This window comes from Physeter macrocephalus, chromosome 12 (genome assembly GCF_002837175.3).
Source record: "Physeter macrocephalus isolate SW-GA chromosome 12, ASM283717v5, whole genome shotgun sequence".
Taxonomy (NCBI): domain Eukaryota; kingdom Metazoa; phylum Chordata; class Mammalia; order Artiodactyla; family Physeteridae; genus Physeter; species Physeter macrocephalus.
The window spans coordinates 14709875-14727438 of NC_041225.1; the positions used below are offsets into that span (position 1 = coordinate 14709875).

Genomic DNA, 17564 nt, shown 5'->3' on the forward strand with positions numbered 1-17564 from the left:
CGAGGCACAATTTTTTCCACCTCGGGAACCTCAAGTTAGTTTTTTTTCTCCTACGATACCTTCCCTGGGATGATGCTTTAACCGTGTAACCATGTAAGCCAGTTGCAGCTTGGACAGCTAAGGAAAAAAAACCCATTCCTACTCCTGAGCCAACCTAGGGCGCCCTCACCACGCCGCACTCCGAATCCCAAGACCCCGCAAGTTTCCAGTTCAACATGGCTGCGGGAAGTGAAAGGAGAGGCCGGCGCGCGGGATGGAGGCGGGGCTTGGTCTCCCGGCAACGGCCCCGGCGATTGGCCAGCCTATCTGCAGCCGAGGCCAATGGGCAGGCGCCTTGCAAACGCTCGGCGTGGCGACTGCGGCTGCGCGGGAGATTCGAATCGTTGGCGGCTCCTCGCTGGCAGTGCAGGTGGGGCTGCTGCTGGCTCGCGTCCTCTAGCCATGGATAGCCCGGAAAATGTTTTTCAGTAAGTGTGGGTCTGTGGGAGGGGACGGGCGGGGGCGTGATCCCCAGCTGCCGGCAGCCAGGGGGCTAGGGTACCTGGGTTGGGGCCTGGGGGTCTGCAGGTCCCCGACCCGGCCCGCCCCAGACCTGCCTCCTTTTGCCCTTCCCAACCCCTTTCCTTGGCTCCGGAGTTTGTCCCCTCCCACCGTCACGCCACCCACCCCCACCCCATACCAGCTGGGCTGTGGGCCACTAGGGAGCCGTGGAAAGGACCGCGCACCGTGCAGCCGGGACTCTCCGCTGAGACACCGGCCCTGAGGCCGAGCTGCGGCCGGAGTGGCAGTTTGGGGGGATTTGGACGGTTCCTGAGGCCCTCAGCGCTCTTTGATTCTTTGTAAGGAATCTGCTCTGGGCAGATCGCCGCTGTGGAAGTAAAACGTCTAACCCAACAAAAAACTAAAACTTACATGTAGGTTTCATGAGAAACTTTCAAAGCCACTCATTTTAAAATTCTGCGAAAAGGCTTCCCTGGTGGCGCAGTGGTTGCGCGTCCGCCTGCCGATGCAGGGGAACCGGGTTCGCGCCCCGGTCTGGGAGGATCCCACGTGCCGCGGAGCGGCTGGGCCTGCGCGTCCGGAGCCTGTGCTCCGCAACGGGAGAGGCCACAACAGAGGGAAGCCCGCATACCACAAAAAAAAAAAAAAAATTCTGCGAAAGAGCGAGAACTTAAAATTGCTTTAACCCCTAATCCCACAGTCAGTTTTTAAAAGTCTTTGAATAATGTGCACTTTAAGGGGAAAAATGTTCCCTTATGTTTATCATCATTTATGTCAACCTGCTAACAATTTTTAAAATTCCTACGCCTTTGCTTTTTATTTGTATGACTTAGGTGATTTATCCAGACCGTGTCAAAAGCATTTAAAACACTTAAACCATATGCGACAGGGAGTAAAACTGGTTAGTTTTATCAGCACCGAGGTAATCTTAACTCTCTGGGGATCCGAAGACTCAGGTGGTTAAGTGCTGTCAAAACAAAAATTTGTTTGCCTTAAGACTTTTTCTTTAGCCCAGCCTGCAAGGGATTTCGATATTAGAGGCTCGTTTTCCCCCATTTTAAAAAGAAATCAGGTATTTCTGACCTTATTTTGACTTTTTAACTTTTAAAAATAAGTACTACATTTACATGGTTAAAAAAAGATTTAGAAAACTGTTCACTGCGCTCTATACTTGACTGCTCTCCCACTCCCTCATCTGTAACCATTTTTCTAGTTTATTTTTATATTTATTTTGCAAATATAAATATTTATATTATAATAACATGAACATATCTATATACATATATGTACGCGTGTGTACAATTCCTGCCTTTATTGCACATAAAATGTAGCAGGGTGTACACACCGCTTTTTTTGCTTAACACTATCCTTGGAGATTTCACTCTTTCAATCCATAGATTCTTTTCTCATTCTTTTTTACAACTACGTGATATTTCATGTACCACAATTGATCTAAAAAGTCCCCCATTGATGGATACTTGGGTTGTGGACAGTATTTTGCTATTACAAGTAGTGCCGCAGTGAAAAATCTTGTACACGTGACATTTTGCATATATCTGTCCTCTAGATTCCCAGAAGTGGGTTTGCTAGATCAAAAGTAAATCCAGGGCTTCCCTGGTGGCGCAGTGGTTGCGCGTCCGCCTGCCGAAGCAGGGGAACCGGGTTCGCGCCCCGGTCCGGGAGGGTCCCACATGCCGCGGAGCGGCTGGGCCCGTGCGCCATGGCCGCTGAGCCTGCGCGTCCGGAGCCTGTGCTCCGCAACGGGAGAGGCCGCAGCAGAGGGAGGCCCGCAAACCACAAAAAAAAAAAAAAAAAAAAAAAGTAAATCCATCTAGAATTTTGGTAGATCTTATTACCAATTGCTGTGGCAGGGACTGTGTACACTCCCACCTGCAAGCAAGTTGTAAGAGTGCCTGTTTCCTTTGCTTCCCCTCGACACTTGTCACATTGTTGCAATCTGGTGGGGGAGAAGTTGTATCTCAGTGAGGTGAATTTCTCTCATGAGAGAGGTTGAGTATTTTTTTGTGGAATACCTTTTGTTCATTTCTTAAATTGGATTGTGTTTTGTCCCCCCCGCCCAACTTCTAGAAGCTCTGTTTGGTTATCCCAGTTTATCATTTCTCTTTTGACTCTGCTTCATGGTTTGTTTTATTTGACATATAGAAGCTTTTAATTTATATATAGTTGACTTCATCTAGCTTTTCTTTTGTGGCTTCTGGATTTTGAGTCATAAGAAACATTGATTTCATCTGTATCTTGAGGTACAAGAGCTAGAAGAAAGTATTACTTTCAAACCTTTTTTCCCTACCCCTGAAAAAAGTCATATAACAAAAGTCATGTAGCGTCTCTGATAGAAACCTAGGAGTGTTCCTTAGCTTGACTGTCTCTTACCCAGTGTGCAATACCATCAGCAAGTCTCATTGTTTCTTTCTCCAGTACCCCCAAATTCCACACTTACTGTTCCCACCATGGTCCACCCTGTCACTGGGGCTCTGCAGTAGCTTCCTAACTGGTTTCCAGCTTCTATTCTCATCCCCCACCCGCTTCTGCACTTGGAGAGAAGGTGTGCACATTTTAAAATGCAAATTAGATCTTGTCGTCCCCACCCTTCTCCTAGCTCAGCTACTTACGTAGCTGCTTGGATCCCTGGCACCGATCAAATGTCACCCCCTCAGAGAGGCAGGCTTTATTTCCCTGACCACTCTACCTAAAAATAGTAAGTCCTGTCACATTCTTACCCCTTCTCCCATCTTTTGAGGTTTTTTTCCTATGTGCTTGATGTCACCTGACAATATTTTACAGTTTTCTTTTTGTTTGTTTGTTTACTGCACCAGCACCTGGGGGCCCCTGGAGAACTTGGCTTTGCTTGGTTGTTTTTTTTTAAGCTGTGGTCGGGTACACGGAGGTCGGGCCAAGCAGAGTTCTCGAGGAGCTATAGCCACTGACTTCTGAGCATTGCCGTTGTTGTGTGTTCTTCCTCAGGGACGTTGTGTTCCACTGAGGCCCAGAAAGCAGACTGTATCTGGAAGCCCTGACTGCTGGGACCCTGGGCTGTCGCGCACCCTTCACAAGCCCTCTTCAAGTCTTCCAGCCAAGCTCCTGAGCAGCAAGGGGAGGGGTTGAGTCAGTGCCGTGCCTGGGTCCCAACATTAGGAGCAGGAGCAGCAGACTTCTGGGTGCTGCCCCTCATCGTGGTGGAAGTGACATCGGGAATCAGTGAGAGGAGAAGGAGCCTCTTGGGGATAGACCTGGGGACCTTCCTTCAGCTGCTGCTTTATAGGGCTACCGCAGGGGACTTGCGTCTTCCTTCCTTCTGAAGAAACACTGACTGCTTCTGAGTTTTCTGACTTCTGAGGGAATGCTGTTTTCGTTTTTATTATAGCATTTGAATGGATATTTAAGATTCCTATTTTAAGGTGTGTAAATGATAAATATAAAATATACGTTTTGCTTTTAGGAAGTATTCCTAATAATCCCACGTACATATTTTTCTCTGCTCTAGAATGTTTGAAGCCCATATGCAGAGCTACAAGGGCGATGACCCACTTGGTGAATGGGAAAGGTTAGCATTTCGTTTATTTATTTTTTCTGTAAACAAACTATGTGCTGCCCTGAAAAATTACTATTATCCGTATTTTTTCTAGTTACATGCGATGGGTAGAAGAGAATTTTCCTGAGAATAAAGAATATTTGACAACTTTATTAGAGCATCTAATGAAGGAATTTTTAGATAAGAAGCGATACCACAATGACCCAAGGTTCATCAATTATTGTTTAAAATTTGTAAGTATACTTTCAGATGTATAATCACACCTCTAGTCATGTTGTCCTTTTGTTTTTTACCCCAGATTTGAAGATCATTTTAGACTGTCTTTTATTCTGATACCTTATGTTTCATAATTTTTTTTTAAGTTGCATGGCCAGAGACACGTATTTTACAACCTTTTGTCTTCTGTACTGTGGAATCAGTGATTTAGTTTTAAAATCCTTCTTCTCTGTGTATCAAGCCTGAAATGTGACAACACGGGATAGAAAGCATTAGATTAAAAGAAGGTTCGTTGGATGAGAAGCATGCTTGGGGAAGGAGAGATAAGCAGGCACTCCCAGTGGGTTCCTGCGAGTAAATTAAACTCAATGTGAATAATTAAGAAAATATTAACTCTCAGAAATGAAATTTAGAGCTAAAAGGAGAAGGCCGCCTCTGGTTAGGCTGGGTCTCTTCAATCTTGAAATAAAGGCTTTTTGGGGGCGTGATTTCTAGTAATAAAATCATGAATGGAATAGATAAAGTAAACAGGGATTTGTTCACTAAGTTTCAAAATATGAGGGTTAGAGGAAGCCTGTGGAGCTTGAACAAGTCTAACTTTATATACTACGTTACAGAACCTGCTGTCTTGGGAAATAACGTGGGTTATCTGGGGACACTGAATGTCAAGGAAAGGAACGAGCTTAACTTTGAGGCTTGCCATCAGAGGACCACACAGGCCTTCCCCTGCCCAGTACATCCTGAAGCCTCCAGGAGGATGGACGCTGAGGGCTGGCTGGACTCGGCCACACTGAGACTGGCAGTGCCTTCATTCTCATGCCTGTCTGCTTTGGATTTTTGCAGGCTGAGTGCAACAGTGACCTTCATCAGTTTTTTGAGTTTCTGTACAACCATGGGATTGGGACCCTGTCAGCTCCTCTGTACGTAGCCTGGGCTGGGCATCTGGAAGGCCAAGGGGAGCGGCAGCACGCCAGTGCCATTTTTCGGAGAGGAATTCAGAACGAGGCCGAACCTAGAGAGCTGCTGCAGCAACAGTACAGGTAGTTTGAAAATAAAACTCCACTCAGTGTCTCCTACCTTGAAATGCAATGTTTGCTCTTAAAGATTTTTATTGTTATCTGTTTGTACAGGGAAATCCTTCTCACTGGGGAAAATGTGGATATATAGAATAGTAGAAAAGCTGCCCAGAAATATTACTGTTAACATTTTTGTGCACTTCCTTCCAATATCTTTTCCGATGCCTATGTGTGTGCCTTAGTGTCTGTGTATTTTTATAGCAGACCATACTGTATGTCTGGTTGTATGTACTGAGCTTTATACTGCTCTTAAGAAATTATGCACTTTTATACTACTTTCAAAGTGGTTGTGAAGTCTGTCGCAGAGCTATGTCACAATTTAATTGTTCTCCAATGGAACATTAAAGTTGTTTCCAACATTTTGATTTTTATAAATAACAACATAATGAATGTTTTAATGAATAACTTTGTTTTTCACAATTGTTAACTTTTTCAGTGATTAAATACCTCATTTAGGGTGTTATTTATATATACCCTAATACAGAAAACTAAAGAAGCAGAAGAAACCTGTCCATTTTAGTCTGCATTTTTTTTCTCCGCTTGTAATAGGATTGCAGGCGTGTTTTATGCACATATGCAGCCCTGTGTCAAGGTCTTTTTTCTTCATCATAAAAGTATTTCCTAACGTATTTCCTATTATTATCTAGTTCCTTCTGATAGATTCTCAGAATTGAAACTATTGGAGTCAAAGGGTGTATGAAGAGTGTTCAGGCGTGTGGTACATGTAACCAAATTCCCTTCTCAAAAGGTGGTACAGGTTTCTGCTGTCTCTGTCTAGCAACTTAGAGACAGCTTGTCTCACTGCACCCCTTGTCGGCTCTTAATACACACATTGTTTTCAACTTTGCTCCAGTGTACATATTATGAGAATTTTGAAGTATGCGTTAAAAAAAGAAAAGTTAATATAATGAACCTGCATTTACTTATCACTTGCTTTTAATAATTATTAATATTTGATCACGCTGTGCTGAAGGATTTTTTTTAATTAATTAATTTATTTATTTATATACTTTTGGCTGCGTTGGGTCTTTGTTGCTGCACGCCGGCTTTCTATTTGCTGCGGTGCGCGGGCTTCTCATTGCGGTGGCTTCTCTTGTTGCGGAGCACGGGCTCTAGGCACGCAGTCTCTAGAGTGCAGGCTCAGTAGTTGTGGCGCATGGGCTTAGTTGCTCCGCGGCATGTGGAATCTTCCCAGACCAGGGCTCGAACCTGCATCACCTGCTAACCACTGTGCCACCAGGGAAGTCCCTGTGCTGGAGAATTTAAAGCAGATCCCAAACAGCAAAATATTTTACCCTAAACACTTCCATAAACATCTCAAAAAGGTGATTTCTTACAGAACCTTACATCATTTTCACACCTAACAAAATGAATAGTAATTCTTTAATATCATCTAATTTTCAGCTTTTCTTCATTATGTAAAATGTGTTTGTTTTTTGCCTTTTTTTTAAACCGTTGGTTTGTTTGAATTGAATCAAACAACATTGGCATTTGTCTGCATTTGGCTGTACGTCTCTCAGTCTCTTCATACTATGCACCCCTCCTCATATCACCCAAAAATGTCGGGCTTGGAGGTTACATATTACTTGATATGTTGATTAACATGCAAAGATGCATGAAATGACATGTTTAAGAAATTCTCACAGCATGAATAGTAATGTATCTGCTTTTTAAAATAGTTTTGTACTTTAACATCTTTCTTCAAACCATTATACTTTTCATATGTTCCAGATGTAGAGAATGCCTAAAATAGAGAGTTCAAACACCCCATGTTGTAACATGTACATACTTGATACCCTCAGAAGGAGAGTATGTTTGTTATATGAATTTAAGAAATACTAACATAAACGAGGCAAAAGGAGGAATTTTTCTAATATAAGTATATTGGGTATGAAGACAATCCCAGAATTTTTTTTTTTTAATTTTGAAGCAACTCTAAAATTCAGCTTTACATTCTCTCTTAACCTCAGTCTTTACTAGCTTATAGTAAGCTGTCGATCATGTTTACTTTTCACTTTTTTTAAATAATTAAATAATTAATTAATTATTTCTCTTTGGCTGCTTTGGGTCTTCATTGCTGTGCACAGGCTTTCTCTAGTTGCGGTGAGCAGGGGCTACTCTTCGTCGCGGTGGCTTCTCTTGTTGTAGAGCACAGGCTCTGGGCGCACAAGCTTCAGTAGTTGTGGCGCACGGGCTTAGTTGCTCCGTGGCACATGGGATCTTCCCGGACCAGGGCTCGAACCCATGTCCCCTGCATTGGTAGGCAGATTCTTAACCACTGTACCGCCAGGGAAGTCCCTAGTTTTCACTTTAATATAATATATATTGAATTGTAAATTATAATCTATATTGATGCCTTTATTGCTGTCTTTTAGGTTGTTTCAGACACGCCTCACCGAAACCCATTTGCCAACTCAAGGTAAATAATGCTTTCTAAAATGTCCAAGACGTTGGTAATTTAGTCTGATTTTCACTACCTTTTTTTTGTTTCCTTAAAAAACAAATCCATCCACTATTTCTTGATTATATTGTCTTAGATAGATAACGGGGTGGTGCTATGATAATAATAATGCCTGATAAATAGCAGAGCAGGGGCTCTGTCATAGCACTTTAAAAGAAACCCCCCTCCAGCACACACACACACACACACACACACACACACACACACACACACACAAACTTGATTTCATTGTATTTTTAGGATTTTTTAAAAATAAAAATAAAAATTGCCCCACATAGAGGACAATACCTACTCTGAAGTGAATCTGTTCTGAATTGAATCAAATGTGTTTAATGCAACTTTTAAAGAAATGTAGTTTTTTTTTTTTTTTTTTTTTAGAAATAATAGATTACATTCTAGCATTAAGCATTGACTATCCTGTTGTTTCAAATAACTAGAGTTTACATGTCTTTCAGGGACTTTCTTGGGCATTTTGAATTGATTAGAAAGCTATCTCTACCATATTTCTCTTATTTATAAAGTATTTTAGTTGCATTTTCTGAGACAGTGTAAATGAGTTTATTTTTTAATGCTACTTATTGAAAGATCAAGGGAATGTATTTGTAATAATTTTATTTAATATGGTATTACCCTTATTTCTTTTTGTTTCATCCTTTTCCCCTCATAGCAAGAACCTCAGAACCTCTGCATAATGCTCAGATTTTAAACCAACTGGTAACATCAAATTCCAATCTAGGAAATAACTCAGCCTGCATTTCTAAGAATCAGGTAATAATAATGATTGTAGTTTGGGTGGGACCTGGGAAGGGTATGGAACGGTCATCCAGCTGCCTTCCACAGCTACTTGGGCATCTCATTTCTTTGACCTTGTCTCCCAAGACTCTAACCTCCATGTCAGCCACCTCTGCCTGTGGCACCTTTCCGGGCCTGTCATCATCCACCACTGCTCACCTCAAATACTAAATTTAAAATAACTCACTGATCATAACTTCCTGCATTGTCTGACCTGGGGACCCCTGCTCCATGACCTCCTGTCTTCGCCTCCTCCCAGCAGCCTCTCTCCTTTGTTCTGCGGGGCTCCCTTGCACAGGCCCAGGATTCCCTACCGTGGGTCACACCCACGTGGAGGCACCTGAGCCCACCTAAAACACTCCTGGCTTCGAACTGTAACCTCAGCCAGGGCTTTACTACTCCGCGGCAGTTATGCTTCCAATTTCCCAGTTCGCTTTTTATGTTTTACGTATCACTTATGTTTCCCATTTTACTCTCTAATGCCAAATTATAATGATTTTACACTTCTTTTTACTCTCCTCAAACTTGGGACCTGACTACCCCTAACCTCTTCCTCGGGAACTGGCAAAAATACTATTTCAGTGAAACAGCAGAAGCCATCAGATGATGTCTGTCCACTTCTGCCACCAACCAATAAATAACTTCACCTTTCCCTGCCATTGCAGTGGGGCAAGGTGGCTCTAATGCCCTGATGGCTTATTAGCATGTGAAAACGCTCTTTCCTTGCTTCCCAGCATCTTTCCTCTTCATAATACTATTGCTCTTTCAAAGTTTGCTAAGGACCTCCTTTAAGCTAAATCCTATGGAAATGCCTCTGTTCCTAGTACACATGTGCAGGTTTTATTAATGTAGCACATTCCTGATGTAGAATATGAATTTCCGACTTTGACAGATACTCAGATGATCCCAATTTACATCCAACTCATGTTTGCCAGTCTCATTGCTTCCTGTTGTCCCGACTGTAAGTTTCTAGGCAGCAGAGTTGGGTCTTGTTTACGGTCACTTCCCAGGACATAGCTCAGGACATGACACGTATGAGATGTTCAGTAAACACTTGTCTAGTGAATGAATGCTAGCACTGGAGACTCCTCAATGTAGAATAGTACCAGAAGAAAATTTTAATGATTTTTTTTTTTAATGTAGCTATTTGGAATGTTAAACTCATTACACATTGGTGCTGTGGCTCAGCTCCTGGACTATGTATCAAAGGGAAGTAAGTGCCCTTCTCGACTACCAAGCAGATATTTTAAAATCGCTTTCTTATCGGACTCTAGTTGCAAAAGCTATCATAAAAATAATAATGCAAACCTAGGCTTCAGATATTAATTGTAACTTGAAAGAACATATACAAATCTACTCGATGATTCAGAGACCCCCTCAAGTGTTTTCATATTGTTTTGTGAAGTAATTTGGATGATAGATTCTTTCCAGATAAGTGAGTGCTTATGTTTCTTTTCTGTCTTTCTAGAGTTCAGAACTTTCTGGAGTAACATCTTCAGCTTGTGATAAAGAGTCGAATATGCAAGTACAATCAGTGCATTCATCTATTACTTAGTTTCCTTCAAGAGCTGCTTCAGTACCCTGTTGTAAATAATGTATTTTCCCCATTTTAGGGAACAAAGGGTGATCATGATTTCTAAATCAGAATATTCTGCACACCCACCTGTGGCAGCCAAAGCTGATGTTCAGCAGGTTGTCATGTATTGCAAGGAGAAGCTTATTCGTGGAGAGTCAGAGTTTTCCTTTGAAGAGCTGAGAGCCCAGAAATACAATCAACGGAGAAAGCATGAACAATGGGGTACTTGCAGTCTTACAGTCTGAGCTGTCCTAGGTCACTTAACATAATCCTCATCTCTGAGTAATTACATTTTTAGCAGATAATTGACTATACTGAAAGAATCTGCAAGAAAAATGTCTCTAGCTCATCCTGTCAGGAGCCTAAACATCTTTAATACTAGTGTAGCAACCATATTTGTCCAAAGGCTAAATTGGTGTCTGTTGACAGCAAAACTCGGGGTTGAAACAGCACTAAAGGAGATAGATATCCACACCAGTGTTGCCTTAGCTTTTAGTGAAGTAGATATTTTTAACCTTTCAAATAATATCTGTATGGATTTGAACTTCTTTATCTAGCAATTCTAAACCTCTGGGTCCGTTATTTGGACTGTGAAAGGATTAGGTTAGGAACTGGAGTTGAGATTTTTCAAGATCTGCAACTACTGTAAATAAGACATTCAGGAGTCCTCTGATGAAAGTGCCATGTTATTCATGGCTGTGCTGTACAGTGGATCAAGCTTTGTTCCCCAGGGAAAACTGAATGTTAATACCAGTGTTGGCACTTGCCTTTGCTGTAACAGTGTGGACCTCAGAGAATGAACCTCTGTCCTACTCAGGGCTTTTACACCATCTAAGTATTTGTGCTGTGCCCACTCTGTAGGCCACTTTTTGTTCATTCATTATTTCTCTTTTGGTTGACAACTGAGAGGACAGTCGATTGACGCTCGTGGAGGACCCTTTTGTGCCTTGCACAGGTGCTAAAGTCTGAGCTGGATGGTTTGATTTGTACGTGGTGTGGTTATGTTAACCAGCTATTGGAAATGGGACCAAGAGCAGTGTACTTGAAACACTGACCATTCGGTGCACTTTACTCTTATTCCTTCTTAGAAAGCACCTAGAGATTTAAACCTTGTAAAAACTGTTCCATTTTCAAATGGTTTGCACAGTCGTGATTGTTCTACAAGCGGTGCTTAGTATCATACCATGCTATTACCAAATATTTTTGTTGCTCATCATGTAAATTTTTATAACATACATGCCCTGAACTTAAAAGTAACTGTGCTAGGGGAAGGTAAAAATTATAATTGAAAAGTAATACATATTTCAGTTCTCATAACCTAATACACATGGAAAAGACTAGTAAAAACTTTGCCATCTTAAAAATAACCTTTTACTGATTTTGCATGGATTCCTCTGATGACCTGAATTTAAATCTCACATGCAAACCATATTTTCTCTTTCCTCAAGTTAATGAAGACAGGCATTATATGAAAAGGAAAGAAGCAAATGCTTTTGAAGAACAACTATTAAAGCAGAAAATGGATGAGCTTCATAAGAAGTTGCACCAAGTGGTGGAGACATCACATGAGAACCTGCCCTCTTCCCAGGAGAGGTCTGAGGTGTGTGTGCTCCTTGCCGACGCTTTCCATGCCCAGTACAGGGATCTCTGTTTCTATTTGTCCTCTGTGTGCTCTATTTTTAGAGTTAATTCTGATGTTAATTTAGTTACTAGCTTTCTGAATTATTTTCCCCCCAACAATGGGGAAAAGGACAATCCAACACAATTCCAGCGACAATAGAGGTCACACTTAAAGAGCCAAGAATCAGAATAACGCTGGGCCTCTCAACACCAACCCAGAGAGATGTTCAAAGCGTAGAATGAGCAAGGAAGTTACAGAACAGAATGTGTAGTGTGTTTGTGTGTGTGCGTGCGTGTGCGTGTGTGTGTGTGTGTGTGTGTGTGTGTAGGCACATACTTATATACTTACGTATTAGCGTATATAATCCTTTTTCTGATTTTGGGGGGGGTGTACAACGACTGTATTATTTAATGAAAATTCAAATATAATGATTTCTTTAGTTTGTGTTGAGAAGCCAGCACGCACCTGCAAGAAAGGGTCTCAGGACCTGTTTTTTCTACAGACTTACTGTGGCCACATTCCTGTTTTCAGCTCCACCTTCACGTCCATCCTGAGATGTGTTCAAATTTCTGAACTTCTCTGGAGATCAGCCTCCTCCAGCTGCTGTTTTAGGTGTTAGGATTCCTTTACTGTCATTTTGGTGAGGTTTCGGGAGGACGTGGATGATAAAGCACGTGTTTAAGCCACTGTCTTTAACCAGAAGCCTCTGTTTATGAACTTATTTCTGTATATGAGTGGTATAAGGATATATTTGCCAAATGGATCTCCATTTGTCCCTAAATCATTTATTTACCAGCTCAGCCTTTCCCTATTGGTTTAAAATATCTTATCACATAATAAATTTTTAAGATATAAGATCCATTTCTAAAATAGCTGTCTCTTTGTTTTAGTCAATAGGTTTCTTCTTGATCATTCCATATTGTGTGTTTACTATAGCATTGTTGTATGTTTTGATATCTGGTGGAGAAAGTCTGATTATTGTTTTTTTAATGTATTTCTTCAGAAATGAATATTATGTTTATTTTGAATCTTTATTAATTTGGTAGGTGAGAAAATGGTATAGGTCATTTTTAAGTATCTTTTTTGATGACTAGTGAGAATAAACTTTTTATATTTTGTCCATTTGTCTGTGAAATAACTATTCTTGCCCTAGATATTTGGTGCTTTTCTTAACAATTTGTGAGAATACTTTTCTATGATGAGAAATTAACTCTTTGTTTTCTTTTTTAAGATTTATTTATTATTTATTTTATTTATTTGGGGCTGCGTTGGGTCTTAGTCGCGGCACGCGGGATCTTTCCCTGTGGTGCATGGGCTTTTCCCTAGTTGTGGTGTGCTGGTTTTTCTCTTCTCTAGTTGTGGCTCGCAAGCTCCAGAGCGCATGGGCTCTGTAGTTTGTGGCATGCGGGCTCTAGTTGAGGTGTGCAAGCTCAGTAGCTGTGGCGCACGGGCTTAGTTGCCCTGCAGCATGTAGGATCTTAGTTCCCTGACCAGGGATCGAACCCACATCCCCTGCATTGCAAGGTAGATTCTTTACCACTGGACCACCAGGGAAATCCCACTCTTTGTCTTTTAACTTGGTAACATAGGAGTGTACATGTACAGTCTAAGTACATGTGGGTAGAAAAGCAAAGATTTCAAGTTAAAGGCCCGTGTCCTTCCCACTGTGAGCCGTGCTTTTGTGGCAGTTAGTGCAGTTTATATTCACGTTTCCTACTCATTAAAGAGAAAATGGTTACTAAGGGTATTTTAATAGAAGGAACACCATTGTGAGCATTTGGTAACATTGACTGTTAATCTTTTCCCAAAATTAAGTAAAGAGAAATGTGCCAGTTCTTAAATACTAATGAATGGTCATGGCTGGTATTTTATTTTATTTTATTTTTAAATTTTTTTTAAAAATTTATTTATTTTATTAATTATTTTTGGCTGCACTGGGTCTTCAGTGCTGCGCCCGTGCTTTCTCTAGTTGCAGCGAGCGGGGGCTACTCTTCGCTGCAGTGCACGGGCTTCACAGGCTTCTCATTGCAGTGGCTTCTCTTGTTGCAGAGCACAGGCTCTAGGTGCACAGGCTTCAGTAGTTGTGGCTTGCGGGCTCTAGGTGCGCAGGCTTCAGTAGTTGTGGCACACGGGCTTAGTCGTTCCGCGGCATGTGGGATCCTCCCGGACCACAGCTCGAACCAGTGTTCGTAGTTGTGGCTTGCGGGCTCTAGGTGCGCAGGCTTCAGTAGTTGTGGCACACGGGCTTAGTCGTTCCGCGGCATGTGGGATCCTCCCGGACCACGGCTCGAACCAGTGTTCCCTGCACTGGCAGGGGGATTCTTAACCACTGCGCCACCAGGGAAGCCCCGGGGCTGGTATTTTAGTGGTTAGAAGTATGAGCTGCCGGTTGGGTGTGTGATTAAGAAGCTACAGAAGCATCCACCGCGTAGAGTGGCCTTTGTTGTTGGCTGTTCATTTCAGAATAACTGGAGGGGTAAGGAGCTGGCTCAGGAGGAAAGGAGTCTACTGAAGAAGACAGGTGCCATTCTTTGAAAAGCTGTAATACCTAATTAGTAGCAGTCTGGACCTCATGGCTTTGTTTTTGTTTGTTTGCTTACCGTGAAAGGTCAATCCAGCATGTATGGGGCCACACACAGGCTCCCCGCAGGAACTGAGAGCTCCGAGTCTTACAGCTGTCCATCAGCAGACCTCAAAGAATGCAGGAGAGAAACCCGGAGAGGCATCTGCTGTTCCTCTTATGGCAAATGATGTCACCGCTGCTTTGGTGTCCCCAGCCGTCACCCAGAGTGTAGCTCCCCAGGTTCCTTTGGCAGCCCAGCCAGTGACAGGTCCCATGTTTACAGTGGCCAGCAAAGATGCCAGGTAAGCCAAAGGTAGCCCTAGAGATGATAGTGATGTGAATGGTGTCTGACGGCTTCTTTACGTGACCTGCAGTATCAAGAGCAATGTGTAAATGATGGATGAGTCTTGTTTTTCAAAATAATTTTTAGATGGGCATGTAGTGGAAAAAAACAAGTTACCAAAACATTAGCCCCAAATCTTTCAGCCTCACTTATTGTTTCTTTTAGAGTATTTGTTTTACTTCCTACTTCCCTCTTGAATTATAATTTTTCGATACACTGAAACTTAACAGTCTTTTTGTAACTGAAGAATATACAGCTGTTAAACTGAAATTGCCTTTGCTTACTGGCTTTGACTGAACATATGTAGGGGTTCATTACAATCCAGATAGTTCCTTGACATATATTCTTCTCATATTCCTTCTGTCTTTCCACCGGGAGCAGTTTGGGATTAATATCTGTTACACAATATGCCAAAATATGTCTATACACTGCTGTGGAGGTTTTTTTCTCCAATTTTGAGGGATTTTCTTAGATTGCAGAAATTACAATTATTGTCGCATCGCTTGTTTGTATTTTCCTCTTCAGTCACTTTGGTGCTCTCTCTTTTTTAAACGTAAAAATTTTATTGATCTATTAGAAAAAATAAAAGCTACAGTGTAATTCACACCTTCCCGTTGGGCTAAACCCCTTGGCACAGATTATGGTTCTTAAGTACTGGTTCTCCTCAATGTCCAAGGTTAACTTTTACCAATGATTTCTCCTGGAAATAAGATTTAAAATGATCATGCTTTTTCAGCCACATTAGGACAATAATTCAGACCTGTGTCCTGTATCAAACCATGTATGTAAAAAGAGGACTGTTGTGTGGGACTGTGACTTCATTAGTTCTTTGTAGTTAATTTACACAACAATAAGGTGGTCACAACAGCAGCAATGACAGGCCCCCGGAGACATGATGCGTGTCCAGCTGAACCTTATAAAATTATGAAACTCTTTAACCTAATGAACATTCAGAAGCCTTTCAGACTGACCCTGACCTTGGCCTAGGCAAGGGACTGAAAGGACCCCCCTCACGCTCTCAGTGGCCTAGATGGCTGACCACGACAGAGAAAGGGCACCTTTCTCTGGTACCTCATATAAAACTCACATTTTTATGACAGTTTAATGGGGATTTGTAAGATTAAAAGTGCTTTGCACTTTTTACTTTATACCCTCACAGGGTCCATTAAGGGAAGCAGTGGTAAATAGATGAGATCCACTATCACGACTGTACTTAAAATAAACTGTGATATAAGTGTCTCACGTACCATTTTTTCCCTTCTTGATAACTACTGAAGTCTAGAGGGCAATGCACTGTGGCAACCTGCCCATCACGAGAGAGGTGGCCCCTGTGGCGAAGGCGCCAGGGCAGGAGAGTGGTGCCGGGCGGCAGGCCCGGAGCTGGGGGTTAGCCCTTTAGCCTGTGTAATAAATGGGATCGTTCGAACCAGGGAAGCCCTTATCCTGCCCTACCTCATGTATGAATGATTATCGGGTGTTAAAGTACAGAATCACTATGTCAAGCAAACGTGAATACCTGGCCTTTATCTGTAAGAATTATTGTCCTCGAAAGGAAATGAAAGAAAACATAAAACATCTTATTCACTTACACTGTAGACCTAGGCAGTCCCATCTGTGTTTTAACAACAGGCTCGTAATTGCTGACATTTTTTACTGTTCTTTCTTGAGAGTTAGTGTGCCTCAAGAGTTTTCTCTTCCAGGTGTATGAATAAAAGTACTCATGAATTCAAGCCACAGAGTGGAGCAGAGATAAAAGAAGGTAATGTTTAACTATTGATATCATACATTGCTGTCTAAGCTGTTTGCCCACACTCGTCCAGGTCGCTCAAGGGTCTGTTTGGTGGCTGCAGTTCATGAAGGCTTCAGGCCTTAATGAACCTGGGTGTCAGCGTTCTTAGAAGGCAGGGGTTAGTTAAACCCCAGACCATTTCAAATAAAGGTAGAAATTCAGTTGACAGTCACATCTTCTTAGTTGGAATCCTTTGGAAACTTGATTTGTGAAAACTTTCCTATTAAATTTCTCAGCAGATTTTAATCTAAAACCAGAGTCATCTTTAATATATTGTGAAGACGGAAAGGTGATTAAAAGTTTAATTAGGAGTGTTATACTTCTGTTCGGTACTACTTTGTTAGAGGTATTTGCATAAAAGTAAGTTTTATAAATAAGACACATGGATTGGGTCTTCATTCCCCCCACTCCTTCATGTCCTGTGCCATCCTTTCCAATGACAGTTTAGTGGGAGCAGAGCTACTTGAAAAAGCAGTGACACCTACCTTTACCCAGGACCTAACAGCACTAGGAGGAGCCAGGCACTGTTCTAGGTAGTGAGAGATGCAGTCACGGGCAGAAAGGACAGAAATCCCCACCCGCGAGGAGGGAGAGAGGAAGTGGGGCTGTTGCGGGGGCAGGGGTTGAAATTTCAGGGGCAACTGGGAAAGACCCTCACAAAGAAGGTGATATCTGGGTAGAGACCTGACGGTGGAAGCTGCCCTTGCAGCCCTTGGAAACCTGGTTCAGGTGGAGGGAACAGCAGGGGCAGAGCCCTCAGGCAGGAATATCCCTGAACTGTTTGGAGCACAGCAGAGCGGCCGTGGCTACAGGGAGCAGGGGAGGAGGAGGAAGGTGAGGTGGGAGCCGCCGAGAGGCTCAGGCTGTGCAGGGCCGTGTACGCCATGGTTTGGACCCGGCTGAGGGAGATGGAAAGCCAATCCTAAGATATACAACATCACTATTAACTATTTCTTGGGTATAGTGGAGCAAAGAGGGCTATTTATGACCAGTCTGCTAATTTGATATGATCTTGGATCAAGCCACTTAATCTCTTTGAGCTTTTCTTTCCTTTTCTGTAAACGGATGCTTCTTGC

At 42.3% G+C, this 17564-nt stretch overlaps 1 protein-coding gene across 2 annotated transcripts in view; it reads left to right on the forward strand.

Moving 5' to 3' along the window:
- The first annotated feature begins 371 nt into the window (after window positions 1-371).
- The window catches only part of BUB1 (BUB1 mitotic checkpoint serine/threonine kinase), a 42996-nt gene continuing 25803 nt past the window's right edge, over window positions 372-17564 (forward strand). The window contains exons 1-12 of one of the 2 annotated variants that reach the window (XM_007118460.4): window positions 429-467; window positions 3484-3917; window positions 4004-4063; window positions 4146-4284; window positions 5111-5307; window positions 7719-7762; window positions 8472-8572; window positions 10065-10117; window positions 10210-10394; window positions 11621-11772; window positions 14402-14658; window positions 16400-16458. In XM_007118460.4, coding sequence (XP_007118522.2) covers window positions 4005-4063; window positions 4146-4284; window positions 5111-5307; window positions 7719-7762; window positions 8472-8572; window positions 10065-10117; window positions 10210-10394; window positions 11621-11772; window positions 14402-14658; window positions 16400-16458 — 1246 coding nt within the window. In that variant the 5' untranslated portion in view covers window positions 429-467; window positions 3484-3917; window position 4004. Of the gene's footprint in view, window positions 468-3483; window positions 3918-4003; window positions 4064-4145; window positions 4285-5110; window positions 5308-7718; window positions 7763-8471; window positions 8573-10064; window positions 10118-10209; window positions 10395-11620; window positions 11773-14401; window positions 14659-16399; window positions 16459-17564 lie in introns of both variants that reach the window. The other variant, XM_024129912.2, reaches the window with a different exon arrangement.